Source organism: Stigmatopora nigra, chromosome 1 (assembly GCF_051989575.1).
Source record: "Stigmatopora nigra isolate UIUO_SnigA chromosome 1, RoL_Snig_1.1, whole genome shotgun sequence".
Lineage (NCBI taxonomy): Eukaryota > Metazoa > Chordata > Actinopteri > Syngnathiformes > Syngnathidae > Stigmatopora > Stigmatopora nigra.
Genome location: NC_135508.1, coordinates 14520219 through 14539653, shown reverse-complemented (window position 1 = coordinate 14539653; position 19435 = coordinate 14520219). Strand labels below are relative to the sequence as shown.

The following is a 19435-nucleotide window of genomic DNA, read 5'->3' as shown; positions in this document are numbered from 1 at the left end:
AGTGAATGCCAGCAATACAATATCTCTAGAAATAGTATTCTAGTTTATTTGTTATCATTTTACTAGTTTATATAGTTGATACTTTTGCTAATGTATATATAGTTGATACTCTTGCTAATGTATATATAGTTGATACTTTTGCTAATGTATATATAGTTGATACTTTTGCTAATGTATATATAGTTGATACTTTTGCTAATGTATATATAGTTGATACTTTTGCTAATGTATATATAGTTGATACTTTTGCTAATATATACATAGTTGATAAAAGCATTAAGTACAATAACTAAGTTTAAGGTACTTGATCATTGGCTCAATGTGATGGAAAAAAAAATGAACTAATTTACTACCGTCCAAAATCTTGATCAACGTTTATTTGAAGAACTAGCAAAGAGAATCCACACAGTCATCGTCACACAGACAAAACTAAATTCACTGTCACTTTGTTTCACACATCACACATTACTTTGTTCATCAACACTTCTGTGCACTTCAATATTCCAAGTGAATTGCAAAGTACTCCTCTCCAACACATGGATTAGTTGTGAAAATCATAAAAACAAGCACCAATAAATAAATCAATAAATAAAAGTCATTAGTAAATTATTTCAAAACTTTCATATACAAAATGTTTGCATTTACTGTAAAAAGATTGCAGTATTTTAAATAAATAATTTTATAAAACAATTCATAGTTGATATCTTAAAATATTTCCTTTGTTCATCAGTGCAGAGGAAAGTGATTCCCTTCTCGTGTTTACTTGAGTTTTAGATCTCATGTAACACGTGAAAATAAATAGTGAATAAATTAAAGACCCTGTAAAGCGAATTACAAGATTAGTCTTAAAAATAATATATCATACACCTTAAAATATAGATGTTGAAGACGTGCAAAGACAAGACTAAAAAACTGATTATCTGGCACAATTTCAAATAACTTAAAAGTACTTTTTTTCTCTTTTCAATTCTCATATGCTACATACTCATACATTGGCAGTTCGGCGCATCTTTGTTTTCTGACCATTTTCTGGAAACCCTGAGATTTGAAAGCCTCGCTTTACAACTCTCAAATTCAGGATTCATTTTTTTACCTTCACTTTACAGGGACTTTGCTAAATCATAATAGTCGACGAACATGATCATACGCGCAACATGAATCAATATTCCATGACAAATAGTTACACAGCAATTGTACCAATGAATATAGAAAAAGACTAGTCCAGCAATTGGAACGTCACTATGATTTTACAGAATACTACTAACATTATAGAGTGGACTTGAGATATGTTGCGCAGTTTGACTGCAACGTGCCATCATCATCCTCGTGGGTTTTCCCACTCTCATTGTCCTAAAGCAACATGCAAATAGGAAAACTATACACAAGAAGGAACAAAAAGAAAATAAAAAATAAAGCGTACAAAGAACAGATGGCAATGTTCCAACTGAATGAAGAAAACGGACCTCTCACACCTCTATCCCTTTGACGGCCTGGTTGATAGATTCTAGCAGAGCTCGGTTCTCAGGGTTCTGGTAGCAGTCCTTATTGGTGAACATCTGAGTGAGGGTCTCTATGTAGCTGTCCAAGTTCTGTTCCGACACTGGTTCCTGCTGAAACAAGGAGAGTGGAACCATTTCATTCATTTGTCCAAGCCCATGGATGGCAAATTCCCAGTGTCTTTCCAAATTAATCATGTGAATAGACATATATACTGTTTTATTACTTTTTAGGTATGAATAGGATTTTTTTTGTGTTTAAGATACTTGGCGGGCCATTGGTCAAATGGTTAGTGTGGGGGTAGGGAACCTATGGCTAGGGAGCCACATGTGGCTCTTTTGATGGGTGCATATGGCTTTCCGCCAATCTGTGATGTAAAACATCGGCACTGTGGCGTCGACACTACTTCTAATGCCATTTTAATCTCATCTCTCATTTTCTGAACCGCTTTATCCTCATTAGGGTCGTGGGGGGGTGCTGGAGCCTATCCCAGCTGACTCCAGGACAGAGGCGGGGGACACTGTATCAAGCCAATTGCAGGGCACAAGGAAACAGACAACAGTCCATACTCGCAACCATAGAGGCAAATTAGAGTGTCCAATCAAAAAACCAGAGTACCCGAAGGAAACCCACACATGTGGAGTTGACCTCAATTTGAACCCAGGACCCAAGAGCTGTGACCCTGAGGCGCTAACCACTTGCCACACCGGGATGCCTTGCCATTTTAGTTTTGTTTTTTGATACATTCAAACTTTTTTTTCCGGTCAGCAATGTTAAAATTGTTGTCGAATCATTGGCTATATTGGATGACGAGTTGAATTATGGCAGACATAGTGGCCTCTGACGGAAACCAGGACTAGGATGTGGCGCTCACCATGGTTGGCAGCCGGATGTTTGCCAGACTATGTATCAGAGCCTGACTCAGGCCTGACAACTCCAAAAACAAGGCATCATTTTTCTCTTCAATTTGCTTGTTCTCTTCTTCCATGCTTTTCAGATTCTTCTCCATGGAAGAGATCTGTAAAAGAGGAATGGAATTTCATTTGTGAACATTTGTTCAAATTTCTCTATCACCCATCTAATATGTCACCCACCTGAGTGTGCAGGTTGACCATGTCAGCCTCCATCTCTGAATTGGATTCGTTAAGATCGTTGATTTCTTCATTAAGCTGCTTGATATCCTCATCATTATCGAGAACTTGGTTAAAGATACAAGGCACATGATTAGGTTGGGAGTCAGTCCCAAGGTTTAGTTGTCCTACTCGCTACTCCCGACCACAAGAGGGCAGTGTTTATTGATATCCATATTGAAATGATCAGAAATGTGCATCGAAAAAAAGAGCTATGTTGTTTGGAAAGTCACACATCATTTTTACCGTTTCGAAATTTTAAGGTTTTCACTAATGCCTTCATTGGATTTAACTCAATATGTAAGTAGTTATGAAACTGGTACTATTAAAAAGGTATCACATTGTCTATCTAGCAAGTTGAATGATAGCTGTCAGACTTTGTAGACAACAAAAGTTGGGATTGATTGTCATAATTTTTTTTGGTACACTTTTACCAATAGTAAAAGTGTGCATTGAATTGAATGCTGTTATTGACATTATACAAGTAAAATGAGTATGTTTGTTAACACAATTACCCCATAATAGAGAATACATGTCAAGCTGTCATAGATTGGAAATACATGATTTGAAAAAATGACAATAAGTATATCAAATCCAAGACTTTTTTTTAGCTTTCTTTCTAATAAATGAATTATTTTACTAATCTTTTTGATTGTAAAATGCCAAGAAAGACTGGAAAATGTGACAACCAACACCATTCTACAGTATTAACATATTTTGGGGGAATATAAACCCCAAAATATCCAGAATTTAGTCAAAGATGCGCGAGTGGTGTCGTGTTTTGGAACTACAGAAGTCACTCCAGCAGAAATGTGTAGAACTTTATGACAGATATAACACATGTGAGTGACGTGTGTTAAAAACATTGTTTAAGATTAAGTAGAAAAAATGAATTGGATGTGTTGTTACCATCACTTGCTCTGAATTTGGCAGTGATGTACTCATCTCCAGGAAATTTGGCTTTCTTCTTACTGGCCAGTGCTCTGGGACAACCTGACAGACTGAATACATATTCATAGCATGATTAGTTCATTTGACCAATTGTGTACAGCACAGGTGTCAAAGTGGCGGCCCGGGGGCCAAATCTGGCCCGCCGCATCATTTTGTGCAGCCCGAGAATATAAATCATGAGTGCCGACTTTCTGTTTTAGGATCAAATTCAAAAAGTTAGAGATACACATTACATTTCCTGATTTTCCCCTTTTTAAAATCAATCATTGTAATATTTTCAATCCAATTGAGTTTCTTTTGGGTTTTTAGTTCAAAGCGCATTTTGTAAGATCTAGAAAGAAATATATATATTTTTCCGTTTTCCACTTTAATATTGAACATCATTAAAAATATATATTTTGTTGAAATGAAAAACACGATTAAAGGAAAATTAAGGAAAAAAAGCTCAAATAAACATTGCTTTATATCTATAAAAACGGACTATTTGGGGCTTTTGATCCAGTTCTTTGAATCCAATTTACAAAAAAAAGAAAATCTAAATATTACTATATCTAAAATGGTCCGGCCCACGTGAAATGGAGTTGACGTTAATGCGGCCCATGAACCAACCCGAGTTTGACACCCCTGGTGTACAGTATATTGATCATTCCAGAAATGGAGACATTTTTGACACATAAATGTGTTAAAAAAATATCCTTCATTTTTCTGATCCCTCTATCAAACACTTGATGAGCTAAGCCTATACTGACCAATGCAAACATTTTCAGCTTCATCTTTTATTCAAGCGTAGAAGCTAGTGATTTATCTTTTTTTTTTTTTACCTTAAATTCTGAAATGACAAATGACAATACATCTAGTCAGGCTAAACTACGATACCTGCGGTGTGTCAGAAAGCTCCCGTTGGCATGTCCAGAGCCGTCGCAGCCCGGCGTTGGACAGGTGGGACCTTCGCTCTTAAAGGCCTTCCAAGAGAACGGGGCGCCATTGAGAAGACCCTCCTTCTGTCGACGCGCCGCTAGCGGACAGCCGTAAGCACTGCGGTGAGTGGCGTACTTTCCACTGATGTGTCCGAGACTGTCACATCCAGGGACGGGACACCTTGGTGTAATAGCAGAAGGGTTCATGAGCTTGGTTATCTCATTGCTCACTGCTTTTTAACTCATTGGCTGTCATTAAAGAGGCAGCAAAATGATTCGTTTTATTCGATTCAAGTATTCACCAAATGAAGGTGCACTAAAATGCTTTTGGAAACTTGTTCCTCCCCTCAAAATATGACTACTCTAACTTTTTCAATGACCTATCAACCCATACCTAGGAGAAATTTGGAATGTCCAATCAGCCTACAATGCATGTTTTTGGAATGTGGAAGGAAATCAGAGTACTCGGAGGAAATCCACACAAGCCCGGGGAGAACATGATAACTCCACACAGGTGGACCGACCAGGATTTGAACCCAGGTCCCCCACTAAAGCCGATGCGCTTACTACTCGTTCCGCCTATTTTAGGAGATTCAAGTAATATTTGGAGATAAGTATTACAATTATGCCACTAAAAACATTACATTATATATTTTTGCATCACTCAAACCAGAAGATGTTCAAGGTCAGCAGACATAACTTTTTGGTGACATTAGGTCAGTGTGAATAATTAGATTTTGGAATAATTTTGGAGGTTTATGTGATTCCTGCTGATCAAACTTTAATGAGAATGACACATTTTTAAATGATAAGATTTTCAAATGTTGGTGTCCCTTGAAATTTGTCCAATGCAAAAAGTACCGCTAAACTAAATACCGTTAAATTATTAGAGGACACCGTTGGGAGTCGACCGAGCAACTGGACAAAGCATCCACTCACAATTTCTACAATAGTTGCTTTTTCTCATGAATTATTTGAATGAACATTTTTATGCATTGGTAATAAATATTAAAAATAATGATTAATAATCAAAATATATCTAATTGAAACCTGGTATCCACAAAGGTGGACAATTTGTGTCAATTTAGGCAACACTGAAATGTTTACATTGTGGCCTCGCTGACCAAATGGGACATCTTAACTATGTAGACACTAGGTGTCAAAGTGGTGGCCCGGGGGCCAAATCTGGCCCGCCGCATCATATCGTGTGGCCCGGGAAAGTCAATCACGAGTGCCGACTTTCTGTTTTAGGATAAAAATAAAATGAAGATTATAAATTTATATTATATTTCCTGATTTTCCCCCCTTTTAAATCAATAATTGCAATTTGTAGTCCATTTTTTTCTGTGTTTAGTTGAAAAATCATTTTGTAAAATCTAAAAATATATAAAAATATTTTCTGTTTTCCACTTGAATATGGAAACAATGATTAAAAGAGATCTTCTCTTACTAAGAAAAAAGCTCAAATAAACTTTTTTAGATCTATAAAAAATGAAATATTTAGGGCTTTTGAGTTTAGTTCTTTGAGTCCAATTTTTTAAAACAATATCTAAATATTAGATCTAAAATGGTCCGGGCCACATGAAATCAAGTTGACGTTAATGCGGCCTGCGAACCAACCCGAGTCTGACACCCTTGAGGGTCAATGTAGATGTAGTCAAACTCCAGAAGTCCAGAAAGGTGAATCCAGCACACCCTATCATTTTATCTGGCACATTATATCAAATGATGTGTTTTGATTTCATGTTTCATGCTAAAATGTTCTCATAGGTTTTATTGAGAGAAATGTAAGAGTTTTCAAGACCTGATCTATCCCTTGTATGACTTGAGTTCTCTCACCTCAACAACTCCGAGTCTTCCTTGTCATCCTTTGTGGGGTTGGCTTTGACTCCACCCTTTTTGGCTCTTGGGCACCCAGACAAACTGTTAGAGAGGATCACAAAGGAGTTAGATGGTGAAACACGAAGAAAAGTCATATGAACAACATTTCATACCTTCTATGTGAGGCATAGTTTCCTGTGATATGGCCTGATCCATCACAGCCGGGAGTGGGACACCTAGGATGTTCATAGACCGTCTGACTTAAAGTATCTGCTTTCTTGTACAATTTGCACACCTACAGTTCCTCCAAAATTCTTGTATATTTGTACGTATCATTAAACAGATAGGTCAACAAAATATGTAGAAAATAGGAAAGTCATCCTTAAGTTATCTAAGTTTTAAGAGAACATGATGAAGTTGAGAGACAAAAGACAGCACACATACTTAAGTTCAGCTGTGTGGGCAGCCATGAGTGTCCGTAGTGATTTATCTGCAAGAGGACAGCCTGACAGACTGGAAGATTAGAGAGAATCTATCAGATAACAGGCCAAGAGTAGGCTTTTGGGAGTGTGGAAGATTGAATGAAGCGTAGCCCAAATTCAACACCAGAGCCAGACAAGACAGAGAGAAACATAGGCGTCTCTTTTCTATCTCATCCCTTCAATATTATCACATTGATGCTGAGATGTTGTTTTAGCTATAGCATGACACCAGAGAATACTTACTCTTTGTCTTACATTTGCAACTTAGGGAGGGACTTAAGTACTGGCCAGTACTACTATGTAGGGATTATACATTTTTGGAGTGAAACATTTGCATTCACGCTCCGGCTAAAGTTTACCTTCGATGTGATGCGTAGTTGCCGGTTATGTGTCCGCTGCCGTCACACCCTGGAGTGGGACATCTAAAAGTCAAATGGGGTGGCACACTTGTTAGTGACAGAACAACAGACAGACAGCCTGCCTGCAAATTCATATTATCAAACTAAAAAGGACCGTGGGCCAGAGGAAACCAAAATACCCAGAGAAAACCCATGCAAGCCCAAGGAGAATAGACACAACTCCACACAATGGAGACGGACCTGGGATTGAACTCTTGACCCCAGAACTGTAAGGCCGACGCACTATCCACATGACATGAATGATATCTTAACTATTAACCGCGATAAGCGAGGGAACACTGTAGTTGTGTTCAAGTGACTTACACTAGGATCTCCTTTTTGCTATCTTTAGGCTGAAACTTGACCTTGTAGCTGCTGGTTGTCACTTCCCCAGGGTACTTCCTTTCCTCCAAGTTCTCCAGATTCTCCTGGTCCTCATCCTCAACATCAGAGGAAGTGTACGAGGTAGCTGTGTAATCCACCTAAAAACAGATTTAATCACCAGGATACATTTCAGGACTGCCACAGCTCATTTTTCTGTACAGTGTTCCCTCGGTTATCGCGGTTAATGGGGACCGGGACCACCCGCGATAAGTAAATTTCCGCGAAGTAGGGGATTCCCCTTCAAAAATGCTTAATTTGAATTTAATTTAAAAAAAATATTTATTTATTTTTTATTTATTTATTATTTACCCCCCCCCCCCCCCTGTATACAGTACACCATATAGAATACGGGTAGAGAGAGTGAAATTCATGTTATAACAAAAAAAAACTGTAAAATATGTTGTCTCAATGTAATATTTGTATTTTTTTCCCCCCAAAAAAATCCACGAAGCTCTGAGTCCGCGGTGGCGGAACCGTGAAGTAGCGAGGGAACACTGTATTTTATCCTCTCATAAAAATGGTACCTCGTCCTGGCCGTCTTCCTTTACCTCGCTTGGTTTTGTAAAGTCGAGTGGCTCTTCCCACTCAGGCTGAGTATGGCCCTGAGATAACACACCAATTGTATGCTGAGAAGATGAGGAGGAGGACGATGAAGGCTCAGGAGACTGGACGCTTTCTCTCTTGTTTTTTTTAATGCTCAGATCTAAGGTGCCATTCTCATCCACTTCGATATCTGGCTCCTACAAAGTTTCAAAAAAGCTATCAATTGCCAAATAAAACTACTAAAGAATGGAATCACAAATGGAATGGAATGACATACCTCACTGCAAGTCTCCCTGGGATTAGCGTTAAGGCTCTCTGGTCGTTCCCAACAACGAGTGGACAAGTTGAGGATGGCCGTCGCTGCCATGTGGGCCGCCTCAGCGTCTTGACTGCAGTCATACTCATTGGAGGATAACGTACTGTTGGAAATACCTCCTGACCCCGTCCCACTCGGAGAAGAAGGTTTAGGGAAGGATTTAGCTGTGTGGGGCAGAGATAGAGCTGAGGTTAACTTCAACATTCCAAATGCTTTAGAAAAGACCACACACTGAATTATAACACTGCGTTTTTACATCACAGTAATCATGAAAGAGACACAACAGACCAGTGTAACTGGGACGACATTTGGGCAATCTGATTGGATGATAGATAAAAGCTTTGACATGATGCCGTTGGCACATGGTCTTGCTTTAAATAACTTACAGAGACAAGCTATTTCACGTTTCAGTTATTGCTGGTTCTCTACATCAAAGATTTTTTTTTGTAAAGGGGTCATTTTATTTTTATTTCTTATTTTTTTATTCATTCATTCATTCATCTTCCATACCATCCATCCTTGAAAGAGTTGCGCGGGGTGCTGGAGGCTAACCCAGCTGTTTCCGGGCTAAAGGCAGACGCCTAGTGGACGCCAGACAGTCATAGGGTATACAGAGAAACAAACGACCATCCATGCTCCCAATCATACTGCCGCCTGCGGGAATCGAGCTCTCGTCTTCCCGCAACAGTGTCAGGCACGTGAACCTCTACACCACAAGGCGGCATATTTTAAAATTATAATATTAATAATAATTCTTAAAAATGTAAAAATCACACTGAAACTCGTAATCAAAAGCCACTCTTGCTACTATGACTCAACACTGAAGGATTTTTGTCTTTAAATAGGGGTGACCTTTGACCTTTGGCAACCCGTCGAGACAAGGAAGTGGAAAACAGGACCCAATAGGTCAGGGAGATGGAGCCTATCCTAGCTGATCTAGTTTGAAAGGCAGGCTTGACCATAAACTGGTCGCCATTCAGTCGTAGGGCACACACAAAGACAGACAACAATGCGCTCAAGATCACACGGAAATGAAAAGCAACCGACCTGGGAATGTCCCAAAGTGACCTAATATGAACAGGAAGTGATTTGTAAATGCCCCAAAATCAAAAGGAAGTGACCACTAAATGTTGAAAATCAATAGGAAACAGCTGGATAAACAAAAAGGAGTTCCCCCAAATTAACAGTTCATTTTTAGAGCAGATCTGGTTGATATTTTACCGTCAATTTCCAACAAATATATCCAGTCATAACTTACATTTGAAGGCTTTGGGTGACGTTTCAGTGGCGCTTGTCTTCGGAACAAGCATTCGCTTTCCAAACACTTGGACATCAAAGCTTGCATAGTCAAAAGACACCTTTGAATATTTCTCCAACTCTTTGGCCAGGTTTGCTCGTGGCGTAGTGGTGACCGCACTGGGCCCATAATTACCATACTGAGGGATCTCAAGTTGTTTCACAAAGCACATGGGCCTGGAAGGTTAAAAGGTGACTTTTTAAAAATCTTTAACAAATGTCATTGACTAATGCCTGAGAATAAAAAGACGTCTCACCTGAGTACCCTGTCAGAGTTGGATGTGGGTTCACTGACTGCAGCCTGTAGTTGGACATGCTTGTCTTGGCTCTTGTTCATTTTAGTGGCTGCAGCTATTGGGCAGCCGGACAGACTGATGGGATGACATTGAAGTGTTCAGATAGTGCTTTTCCATCATTTTACAGCAGGCGCCACATAAAGAAATATATGTATATATATGTACTTGGCTCCTTGAGTCCCATCAGTCTTGTATTTAACAACTGAACTGTACTTAAAATGCACTGTAGCCAATTTAAAAAAAAAAGATCTGGACATCTAATTGAGTGAATTTTCCATGTAGTATTAGCCAGCTCGAGCATCACTGGTAGTACTCGTACTACACTTTGAGAAACGATAGTCTAAATTTTGTGGAAAAAAAATGACCAAAATAAGATTATCCCTGTATAGATAGCATTGACTAGAGCTGTTCCAATCACATATTTTGACACATGAGTTTAAGTCTGAATCAACAGAATTTGCTGATATCAAGTACCAATTTGAAACCTTGGAAAGGTATTGAAGGGTAAAAAAGCAATGTCAAAATGTAAGATATTTGCATAGAATATATATATACCGTAATCCCTCGATTACCGCGGGTAATATGGACCAGACATGGCCGATAAACGAGAAACCGCAAAGTAGGGTCAACCCAATTTAAAGATTTTTATGTTTTATATGGTATCATTGGAAAAGCCTCTATAAAGCACAAAAGGAGTTCATGCGATTGGATGCATTGACTAGGAGATATTTAGGTTTACAAAGAGGAAATATTTGAACTACTAGTAGTCAGGAGGATATTCATTTGCCACATAAAAACTGTCACTTTACGTATCATGTGTTAGTACTATAAGGTTAAGTTGAAGCACCAATAAATCAATAAAATACTTCTCACTCCCATAAATAATTATATCAAAAAGGGAATAGAAATTGGATGAATGATGTAAAAGGGAAAAAAAGGACGGATTCTATTTCCAAGTTGTCCAATAAGAGCATGCCCATGATTAACCTGCGGTGCGTGTTGCGGTTACTGTTGACGTGGCCTTGGCCTGTGCAGCCAGGAGTGGGACACTTCAAGACGTTCTCATACATGGCCAGGACTACAGACACACATTAAATACAAACAGTTTAGTCTGTTTAGATTGTAAGTACTAAAATTGTCCTAATGCTAACAAGATAGTAGAAAAACAAAAGACAGACAATAGTGGCAGATTTAGTCAAGTTAGTAGTATTAGTTCAACTAGTATTAATTTTAGCTGTGCTTTCAAAAGATGAATGCAATTGAGATTTTATGTGAAACTAGGGTTGCCAACTCCCTGATTGGTAAAGGTACTCATCCCGATAAACGTCTTTTTTCATATTTTGTTTTTTAAATATGAAGTGATTTTTTTACATGATCATTTATGTATTTTTTTTTAAATGAATCAGGAATATAATTGTGTGATACTACCGTCAGGAAAAACAATGATGATCAGCTATGTATTTTAGATTAATTATATAAATGACTAGAAAAAAGTAATATCTCTCCTGTTAATTTTAAAACTGTTTAACATGCTTTAGGTATCTTATTAGTGTAAATGTTCTCAGCATGACGTCATTTATATGGTTTGTTATTATTACACTATAACCTATTACATTACTGTAGTTGGTCAATCAATACAAAAAATTACACATTTATTAAGTGAATCGTTCATTGCCAATAATATGAATGCCTTCTAGTGTCTAGTGCCCATAAAAACAAGGATAAATAAATAATCTATCATCAAATTAAAGCAATAAGATCTCCAACTTTTTAGGGTATATTGGTGCCCAAAAAAGTAAGAGAGAGTTTGAAGGTCTGACTTTTGATTGATGTCGACAGTAGCGCTCTATTTGATTATTTTTGTCTTTTTTTTTTTTTTTTTTACGATGCTTTAAAGATGCCACTTCATTGATCATGCTGGCTTGATTATTGGACTTTTGAGGGTTAATATACAAAGCGGAACATTTTGTGCGGTATGAAAAGTGCAAATACAAACTCTGAAGGTAACTTGTGACCAAAAAAAATCCCTCTCTCGCATAAATAACACTTCTATGTTGCATTGTTTCTGGTCATCAAAGTTCTGCCATGTTATCTTTTGTTATCTTGGCCAGGGACATTACCTGGACCAATGAGGTGAGCAAAATTTTGCATAGTCAATGTCACACTAATATGCTCATTGGTCACAAAGTAGTCTCATCTCATTTCATCTCATTTTTTAAACCGGGTCGAAGGGGGTGCTGGAGCATATCCCAGCGGACTTCGGGCCAGAGGCGGAGGACACCCTAAATTAGTGGCCAGCCAATCGCAGGGCATAAGGAGACAAACAGTGCTCACGCTCATACCTAGGGGCAATTTAGAGTGTCCAATCAGCCTACCATGCATGTTTTTGGAATGTGGGAGGAAATTGGAGTACCCGGAGAAAACCCACGCAGGCCCGGGGAGAACATGCAAAACTCCACCTAGGTAGACCGACCTGGATTTTCACAAAGTAAATTTCCTGCATTTTTTTAAACGCATCCTACCAGTATTCATTATTTCTACAGATTGGAAACTATTTTTGGGTTTCATGATAATACGAGACGAGTGTGTCCCTTGTGAGCTCAATATAGGACATGTACTTTTGTTTTTGAATAGGAAAGGATTCGTTTTTCAAGGGAAAGTTGGCAACCCTATATGAAACACAATTAAGAAGTCTTAAGAACTAAAACTAAAAATGGTATGCTAACTGAAAAACAGCTTACTGTTTAGGCATGGTGTTATGTTCTTACCCTCTGGAGGAATTCTATCCTTGTGGGGACATCCGGATAGACTGCGATGATGGGGGTACAGTCCAGTGACGTGACCTGTTCCGTCACACCCTGGGGTTGGACATTTAACTTCTTTTTTGTCTGGATTGGGTAGAAGGGATTCATTGGTAGTTAATGAGCTACGGAAGATTGAACAGGGCAAGTTCTGTGCATGTAGAAAGTAAGGAAAACCTCCATGAAAACTTTCTAAAGTAGTTAGCATAATTGTTGCTGCAGTGTGGGTTCCAGACAGTGTGAGTGGAAAACAAGAGATAAATGCATACCTGTCAACCTCGAACCATTTGTGATCTTACCAAATTTTGTTTTCGCCCTTACATATATGTATAAATACATGGAAAATCTTACCACTTTACTTTTTTGTAAAAAATCACGAACAACAAGTAGAAAATGTATGTTATGTGGCCATCTGTGCTAAAGTGCCTCCGGACATCATAAAATCCAGAGGCAGCAACCTTGATATCAGTCTTACAAGCCACACAGTATGAAAATTCAGGTCCTTTTTTTGAAGATTGAATCAAACCTGCAAATTCATCTGTTCTTGTTTCCCACTCTTTTCTGTGTCTTCCATGCTGTTCTCTCTTTTTCTTTGGTGCTGGTTCAGCCAATTTCAAAGTCCTTTTCATTGAAGCCATTGTCAGATAAATCAACTTGTACCACGTGTAAGAGTGTATTCTTGACTTGTAAACAGACCAGAAACAGCTGATCAAATGAAAGTAAACATAAACAAGGGAACAGGAAACGGAAATCACATGGTGAAAGTGTTACAAAACGAAATGTTTATCATGATCTTTTTTTTTTAGCCAATCAGAGGCGCCGGTACATATATCACTTGGCAGACATGCGTTTCCGGGAAGAAACAATGGCGGATGGTGAAAAATGGCTAGAAAGTGCCTTAATTTATTTTTTTTTCTCAAAATCACCGTTTAGCGTACCATTTTCATGTGTACAGCGTACCAATATAAAAATGGGCTTTCAGTTGTACCAATTACGGCGAGAACGTACCAGTTGACAGGTATGTAAATGTGAATGAGGGAGAAGCGTTTATCTGTAATAGATGCTTTGTTTTTAAATTTAAGTTATTTTTTGTAGTTTTTGTAGTTTGTAGTTTTTGTAGCACAATTTTGCCAACCGTGGCATTGTCGTGTATGTATGTATAGGTCTTTTAAAATACTTATTTGTTTTCCCCTAAAGAGGGAAAAAACTGAATATTCTTGATTTTATGAATGAATTAATGAATGAAAATTAAATCAAATCTTTTAATTTTACAATAGGAAAAACATTTTTAAATTGGGTATTTTAGTTATTTGATGATATACTCCTATTTATCTAAAAAGTCATAAAAAAAGACAAAACAATAAAAATAGTCCATTATTTACTTTTACTTTTTAAATATAAAATTTAAAAAGCAAATAAGAAAAAAAACTATTTTATTTGTAAAAATGAAATATTTCTTTTCTATAGTAAATATGAGTTAATTCTCCCATTAACCAAAAAGCGTCTTATTTTCTTTTTTGTGAGAAACATGAAGTCCATGCACGTGATCTTACACTTAGGCGAGCAAAATGACGTGGCAGGCCAAATGTGTTCCCTCACGATTTGAGTTTGACGTCGGTGACATCGATCAATTACCTTTGCTGTGGTGACCGCTGCGTCGGACGCCGGCTTCGGTGCTCTTGCTGGGACTATTGTACAACTGAAGGTCCTGGGAGCTCTGAGCTTCCTGCCCCTGGTTCCCCTCCCCGGCCTTCAAGGCGATGGCCTGCTCCAGTAGCCCCAGATTCCCTCGTGTCATATCCCATGTCTCCGAATCGTCAGTGATCCCCGAGCCCTCTGAGAGACAGTCACGCTCATCTCCGTCCTCTTCGTCGTCGTCATCCTCTTCAGAATGCACTTCGATGACGACCGTGTTAGGAGAAGCCTTGCTAGATTGGTCCTCACCCCCTTCTTCCTCCTCCTCTTCCTCATCTACCTCCACCTCCTCCATTTTTCCAGATTCTGACTGGCCGTTTTCTCCCTTTTTTTCTACTTGGTAGGCCTCTTCTTCATTCCTAGGTGAGCAGACTTTTTCTTCCTCAAGAGACTCCTGTGATCCTTGACTGCATGGACTCATAGAGTAAGAAGTTTCCACTTTTTGAACCTGATCTTCTTCTTCCTCTTCTTCTTCATCATCTTCTTCTTCTTCTTCTTTCTGCTCACTCTCTCTCTGGTCCTGTGGTGACAAATTAACTTGATGGTGAACATAATGTCCGGTGGAGTACTGATGATCTGTATTTTCCTGGCTCATCGTCTTTCTTTCCATTTCTCTCTCCCCACCAAAGCCATTCGGTTTTTCAACCGGCTCTTGTGTTTCCGCGTCGTCATCGTCGTCTTCTTCTTTTTCAACCTCACTTCTCTCAAAATCTCTTTGAGTTTGCTCGACTGTCTCATGTCTGTTGTTCCCTTGTACAGTATCAATTTTTTCCTGTTCATTGTCCGGTAGTTGTTCTTCTCGAGCCAATTTCTCACTGCTTCCAGTTTCTTCAGTGACAATTTCATGCTCAACCTCCAAGGTGATGTTTTCCTCATCCTTAGTTGTAGCACAAACAACTGTTTCTTCTACCACTGTGTCCTCTTTAACTAATTGGCAGGCATTTCCTGTCAATCAAAAGTTTGCAGAGTGGTTTCAGAGATTTTCTGAATAATTTTATGTCCCACCGTTTAACTAATCAACATTAAAAATACTAAACATGTTGTTTCTGAGTAAATTGGCCTGAGAACAAAAAACATCTATTTAAACATGCACAGTTGTGGTCAAAAGTTTACATACACTTGTGAAAAACATAACGTCATGGCACTCTTGAGTTTCCAAATGTTTCTACAACTCTGATTCTTCTCTGATAGAGTGATTGGAACAGATACTTCTAACTTTTGTTTTCTTACTGATTGTGGCATGCTCTTTATACTTACAAACAGTGGTCTGCACTGTTGCTTGTGGTACCTGCAGCTGCTTTGAAATGGCTCCAAGTGACTTTCCTGACTTGTTCGAGTCAATGATTCGCTTTTTCAGATCCATGCTGAGCTCCTTTGACTTTCCCATTGTAGCGTTTGTGGGCGTTTGTATCCAATGAGCCCTATTTAAATGGCCTCAGAGAAGTCACCAGCTGTGGTCACTCATAATCACTCAGAAGAAGTTAAGAGGCTATGCTATGAAGCTCATTTTACTGACACAACTTTCAAAATCACCAAAATTGCTAATTAGTTTTGCTGTATGTATATTTTTGACCCAGCAGATTTGATCACTTTTTTTCTATTCACCCATAATAAAGTCATAAAAGAACCAAACTTCATGAATGTTTTTTTGTGACAAAGAAGTATCTGTTCCAATCACCGTTTCAGAGAAAAATGAGCCATGACAATATGTCTTCACAAGCGTATGTAAACTTTTGACCAAAACTGTAGCTTCTACTTCCAGGGAAAGCTATCACTAAGATTTTCGCAACTCTGTAATGCATATGATCAAAACAAATCAATTAATTTTTCTTTTTAGAAATAAGTTTGTTTAGCAGTATCAGATAGCTAAACAGCTAGCTTCATATCCTGAGTTTATTACCTATAAATGATCAATATGTAGCAGAAAAGTGGAGGAAAAATAATTTTGACACCAAAATGCTGGTTTTTTTATGTTAATTTTTGGAAACAACTGTATGCTTTCACTTACTTTTAATGGATTCTGGTTTGCTATTTGTAGTTTTCTCCCCCTGGATGTCATTTTCTTCTTTCACATTTTCCTCCTCCCTTTCTTCCTCGTCCTCATCGTTGTGTATAGCCAAGTCTTCTTCTGCCTCCATAGAGTCAGACTGACCCTTTTTCTTAGGTGAAGACAGGTTGTCATCAGCCTCTGCCTCCTCCAGTTTTCTCTTCTTTACAGTTGGACATCCTAGTGCACTAAGGAATGACAATATCTCTTATCGGTCTTTGATTAGCCATAATATGTATGTACTAACATCAGCTTGGCTAGCCACACCTACCTTCTATGTCTTGAATATCTTCCACTGACATGACCTTTTCCATCACACCCTGGGGTTGGACAACTGCTGCTGACAAACAGCAACACCATAACACGTCACCATTCAATTTAAAAAGCATGAAAGTGAGTGGAGGAAAATAATAATTCACCTCAACTCATGCTTCATGTCATGTCCTGAGACCTCAGAAAAAACTCAAAACAAGCAGACAAACAAAACACTCATTTTAATTGGTATTGTTTGAAAGAACTGACTTATTCATTAGGGATATGTTATGGAAAAAAGTTTACCTCGAATGCTTTTGGAGCGGGTTCGTGTTCGTGTCTCTGGAGTGTCTTGGCTCATCTGGATGATAGAAACCATTAAAAGGTGGCAATCACATACAGGATAAAAAGAAGTTATAGAAACTCTCGTCTAAAGTTCAATGTATTGAATCTTTGTGATCTTCTATTGTTCTTTTACAGGACATTTAAACCAATTATGACCTCTGTTGGTGAATTAATTGACAGAGTTAAAGCCCTTTCCCCACTCTCCAACGTGACAAAATTGGCATGATTGGTCTTGAAAATTCCTCAAAGCTATTGCCAATAAAAAGCATATTTTCGCATTAAAAACCCACGTGGCTTATGAGCGCATTGGGGGTGTACTAACACCCAAAGTTAAGTCAATATCTACACATTATTCATCAAATTTCCCATTCTTGCTGTCTCTACCAGAAAAAACTACACATAGCTAGTAAAGTGAAAACTATGACAATGAGTGTTACTCCCATCTACTGTACCATATGCGCAATTGCACTGTATTCATTTATAGACATCATGTTATGTTTTGTATTGTTACTGCACTGATATCTACCAATAACACTAAAATTAAGTCTTTAGTTTTGGTGATTACAAATAAATTATTTGCTGGGGCGGTTTAAATACAAATGTTAAACTATTCTCACAAAATGCTACTATGTTAAAATACATTAGCAACTAACAGAAATATAATGTAATTCAGAACAACTGCAGTGACCTGGGTGAGGTTTGTTCACATATTGACTATAAAATGTCACCAGTGCACATTTAACTGCATAAGTCAAACTGCAGCTAGAATATTTACTCTTTTTATACTTTCTTTGTAGCACTGCTTGGCGCCCCACAAGGCTTATAAAGTACTGGGGGAACCTTAAATATTAATTACACACGCACCCATGAGAGTTGGACTCCAAATTCTCACACCTGTACAGATACTACATAAAAATACATTAAAATAAACAAATAAACTCTTAATGCTGAATTATTGCATACTCACGTAAATGTATAGTAAATGCTATCATGGCTTTTGCCTTAATCATTGATTCATTCATCTTGGGAATAGTTGACCAGAGGTTGGAAATACATATTTAATAGCATCATCACGTTATATCTTAGGACACACTCATGTAATGTCAGGTGCAACACTATTTAAAAGAAATGGAAAAACTTAAATATGCACTTGACAATGTTAGTCTACCAGCAAAAGTAACTCAATCTTGCCCGTTAACGACAATAGTTGTATAATCAATGGAAATTGGGATGGGCTAGCATTTGGGTGATCACGTCTCAGTTCCACTGACGATAATAATCGTCCAATCCATTTACACTGGGAGGGGCTGCCAGCGGACGATTAAGCCCCAGTTGCATTTAGTTAAAATTTCATAGTATTACAACTCGAATTTAATGTGTCGAGTGTTCTTGAACGCATCATCTTAACGTGAAAGTGCATAGATTTTTTTTCTTTTTTTCGGCGTTGACGGGCTTAAAAAGTGACTTCCCACTGCTCGAAAGTGAATACCCATACCTAAGTATCCCTCTACAAAGCATTCCAAATATGACTTTGGCCGACAAAAATGGGTTGCTCATCCTCAAACAGGCCCGTCTCCTTCTTTTTTTTTGCCTACTCGTATTCGGCGTGAAAAGCAGGCCAACCAAACCAGAGCAAACCACCCCGTTCCGTGCCAAACTATAAAGTCGAGTAGCTTTTGGCACGTAGTCGCCATTGTTTCCGCTGCATCCGAGGCATAAAACCCCCACCAAAACATTCGTTTTAAAAGCATCCTCCGGACTGAACGCTAACGAGTCAGCCGTCGGGTTAATAAGTGGGTCGACACCACCCACGTCGCCCCAGCTAGATGAAAAAAAGATCACACTCGGAAGCCGAACCGGGCCTTTTTTTGGAACGCCGGCCAAATAGTGCTCTTCGTGTCTTTGTCAGAGAGAAATAAAGCCTTACCTTAGGTTCAGCCTAATGCCCTCCCCTCCCCCTCCTCGTCGACATCGCCAGCTTCGCTTAGCGACGTGAAGTGGAGTGTTCGAGTCGTGGCCTTAGAACTTGGCCTCCATCCCTCAGCCAGTTCTGCGAGAAGAAGACGACCCAGTCGCTCGTACCAACTCAGCACCACGGAGAGAAAACATTGAGCGGACAGTTCGAGTTCAACCTTCAGTACCATGGACAGAAGCCCTACTGCACTGCCTCCTGTAGGCCACTTGGAGGACTGTCGTCCAAAATATACAGCGAACCCATTTTACAAACGTTTCGTTTTCGGGTTGAGAAATGAAGAGAAATGTAA

General features: G+C 38.6%; 1 protein-coding gene across 5 annotated transcripts; it reads right to left on the bottom strand.

The window, feature by feature from the left end:
- Positions 1-357: 357 nt before the first annotated feature.
- Positions 358-19343, bottom strand: LOC144194044 (myelin transcription factor 1-like). Of its 5 annotated transcripts, none has more exons than XM_077712820.1 (22): positions 19099-19343; positions 17133-17187; positions 16994-17036; positions 16846-16911; positions 16536-16762; positions 14468-15472; positions 12800-12919; positions 11019-11109; positions 9993-10106; positions 9698-9912; positions 8401-8603; positions 8105-8320; positions 7521-7678; positions 7158-7220; positions 6761-6829; positions 6490-6552; positions 6335-6418; positions 4455-4676; positions 3537-3628; positions 2592-2695; positions 2372-2515; positions 358-1607 (listed from the first exon to the last, which is right to left on the bottom strand). In XM_077712820.1, the coding sequence occupies exons 2-22, from the start codon at positions 17185-17187 to the stop codon at positions 1467-1469; spliced, it is 3495 nt and encodes a 1164-aa protein (XP_077568946.1). In that variant the 5' UTR covers positions 19099-19343; the 3' UTR covers positions 358-1466. The 5 variants fall into 5 exon arrangements, with proteins under 5 accessions (XP_077568946.1, XP_077568954.1, XP_077568939.1 ...); XM_077712828.1 differs by having other exon boundaries at positions 358-1610; positions 8129-8320; XM_077712813.1 differs by having other exon boundaries at positions 358-1610; positions 19099-19342.
- Positions 19344-19435: the final 92 nt, after the last annotated feature.

Excerpts from the sequence above, each read along its gene's own strand:
- LOC144194044 (XM_077712813.1), bottom strand. The coding sequence starts at position 17,187 with ATGAGCCAAGACACTCCAGAGACACGAACACGAACCCGCTCCAAAAGC. Across the intron at positions 17,037-17,132 it reads CCGCTCCAAAAGCATTCGAG|TTTTTTCTGAGGTCTCAGGA; the intron begins GTAAACTTTTTT and ends GCTTGTTTTGAG. Across the intron at positions 4,677-6,334 it reads GAAGACTCGGAGTTGTTGAG|GTGTCCCGTCCCTGGATGTG; the intron begins GTGAGAGAACTC and ends TATTACACCAAG.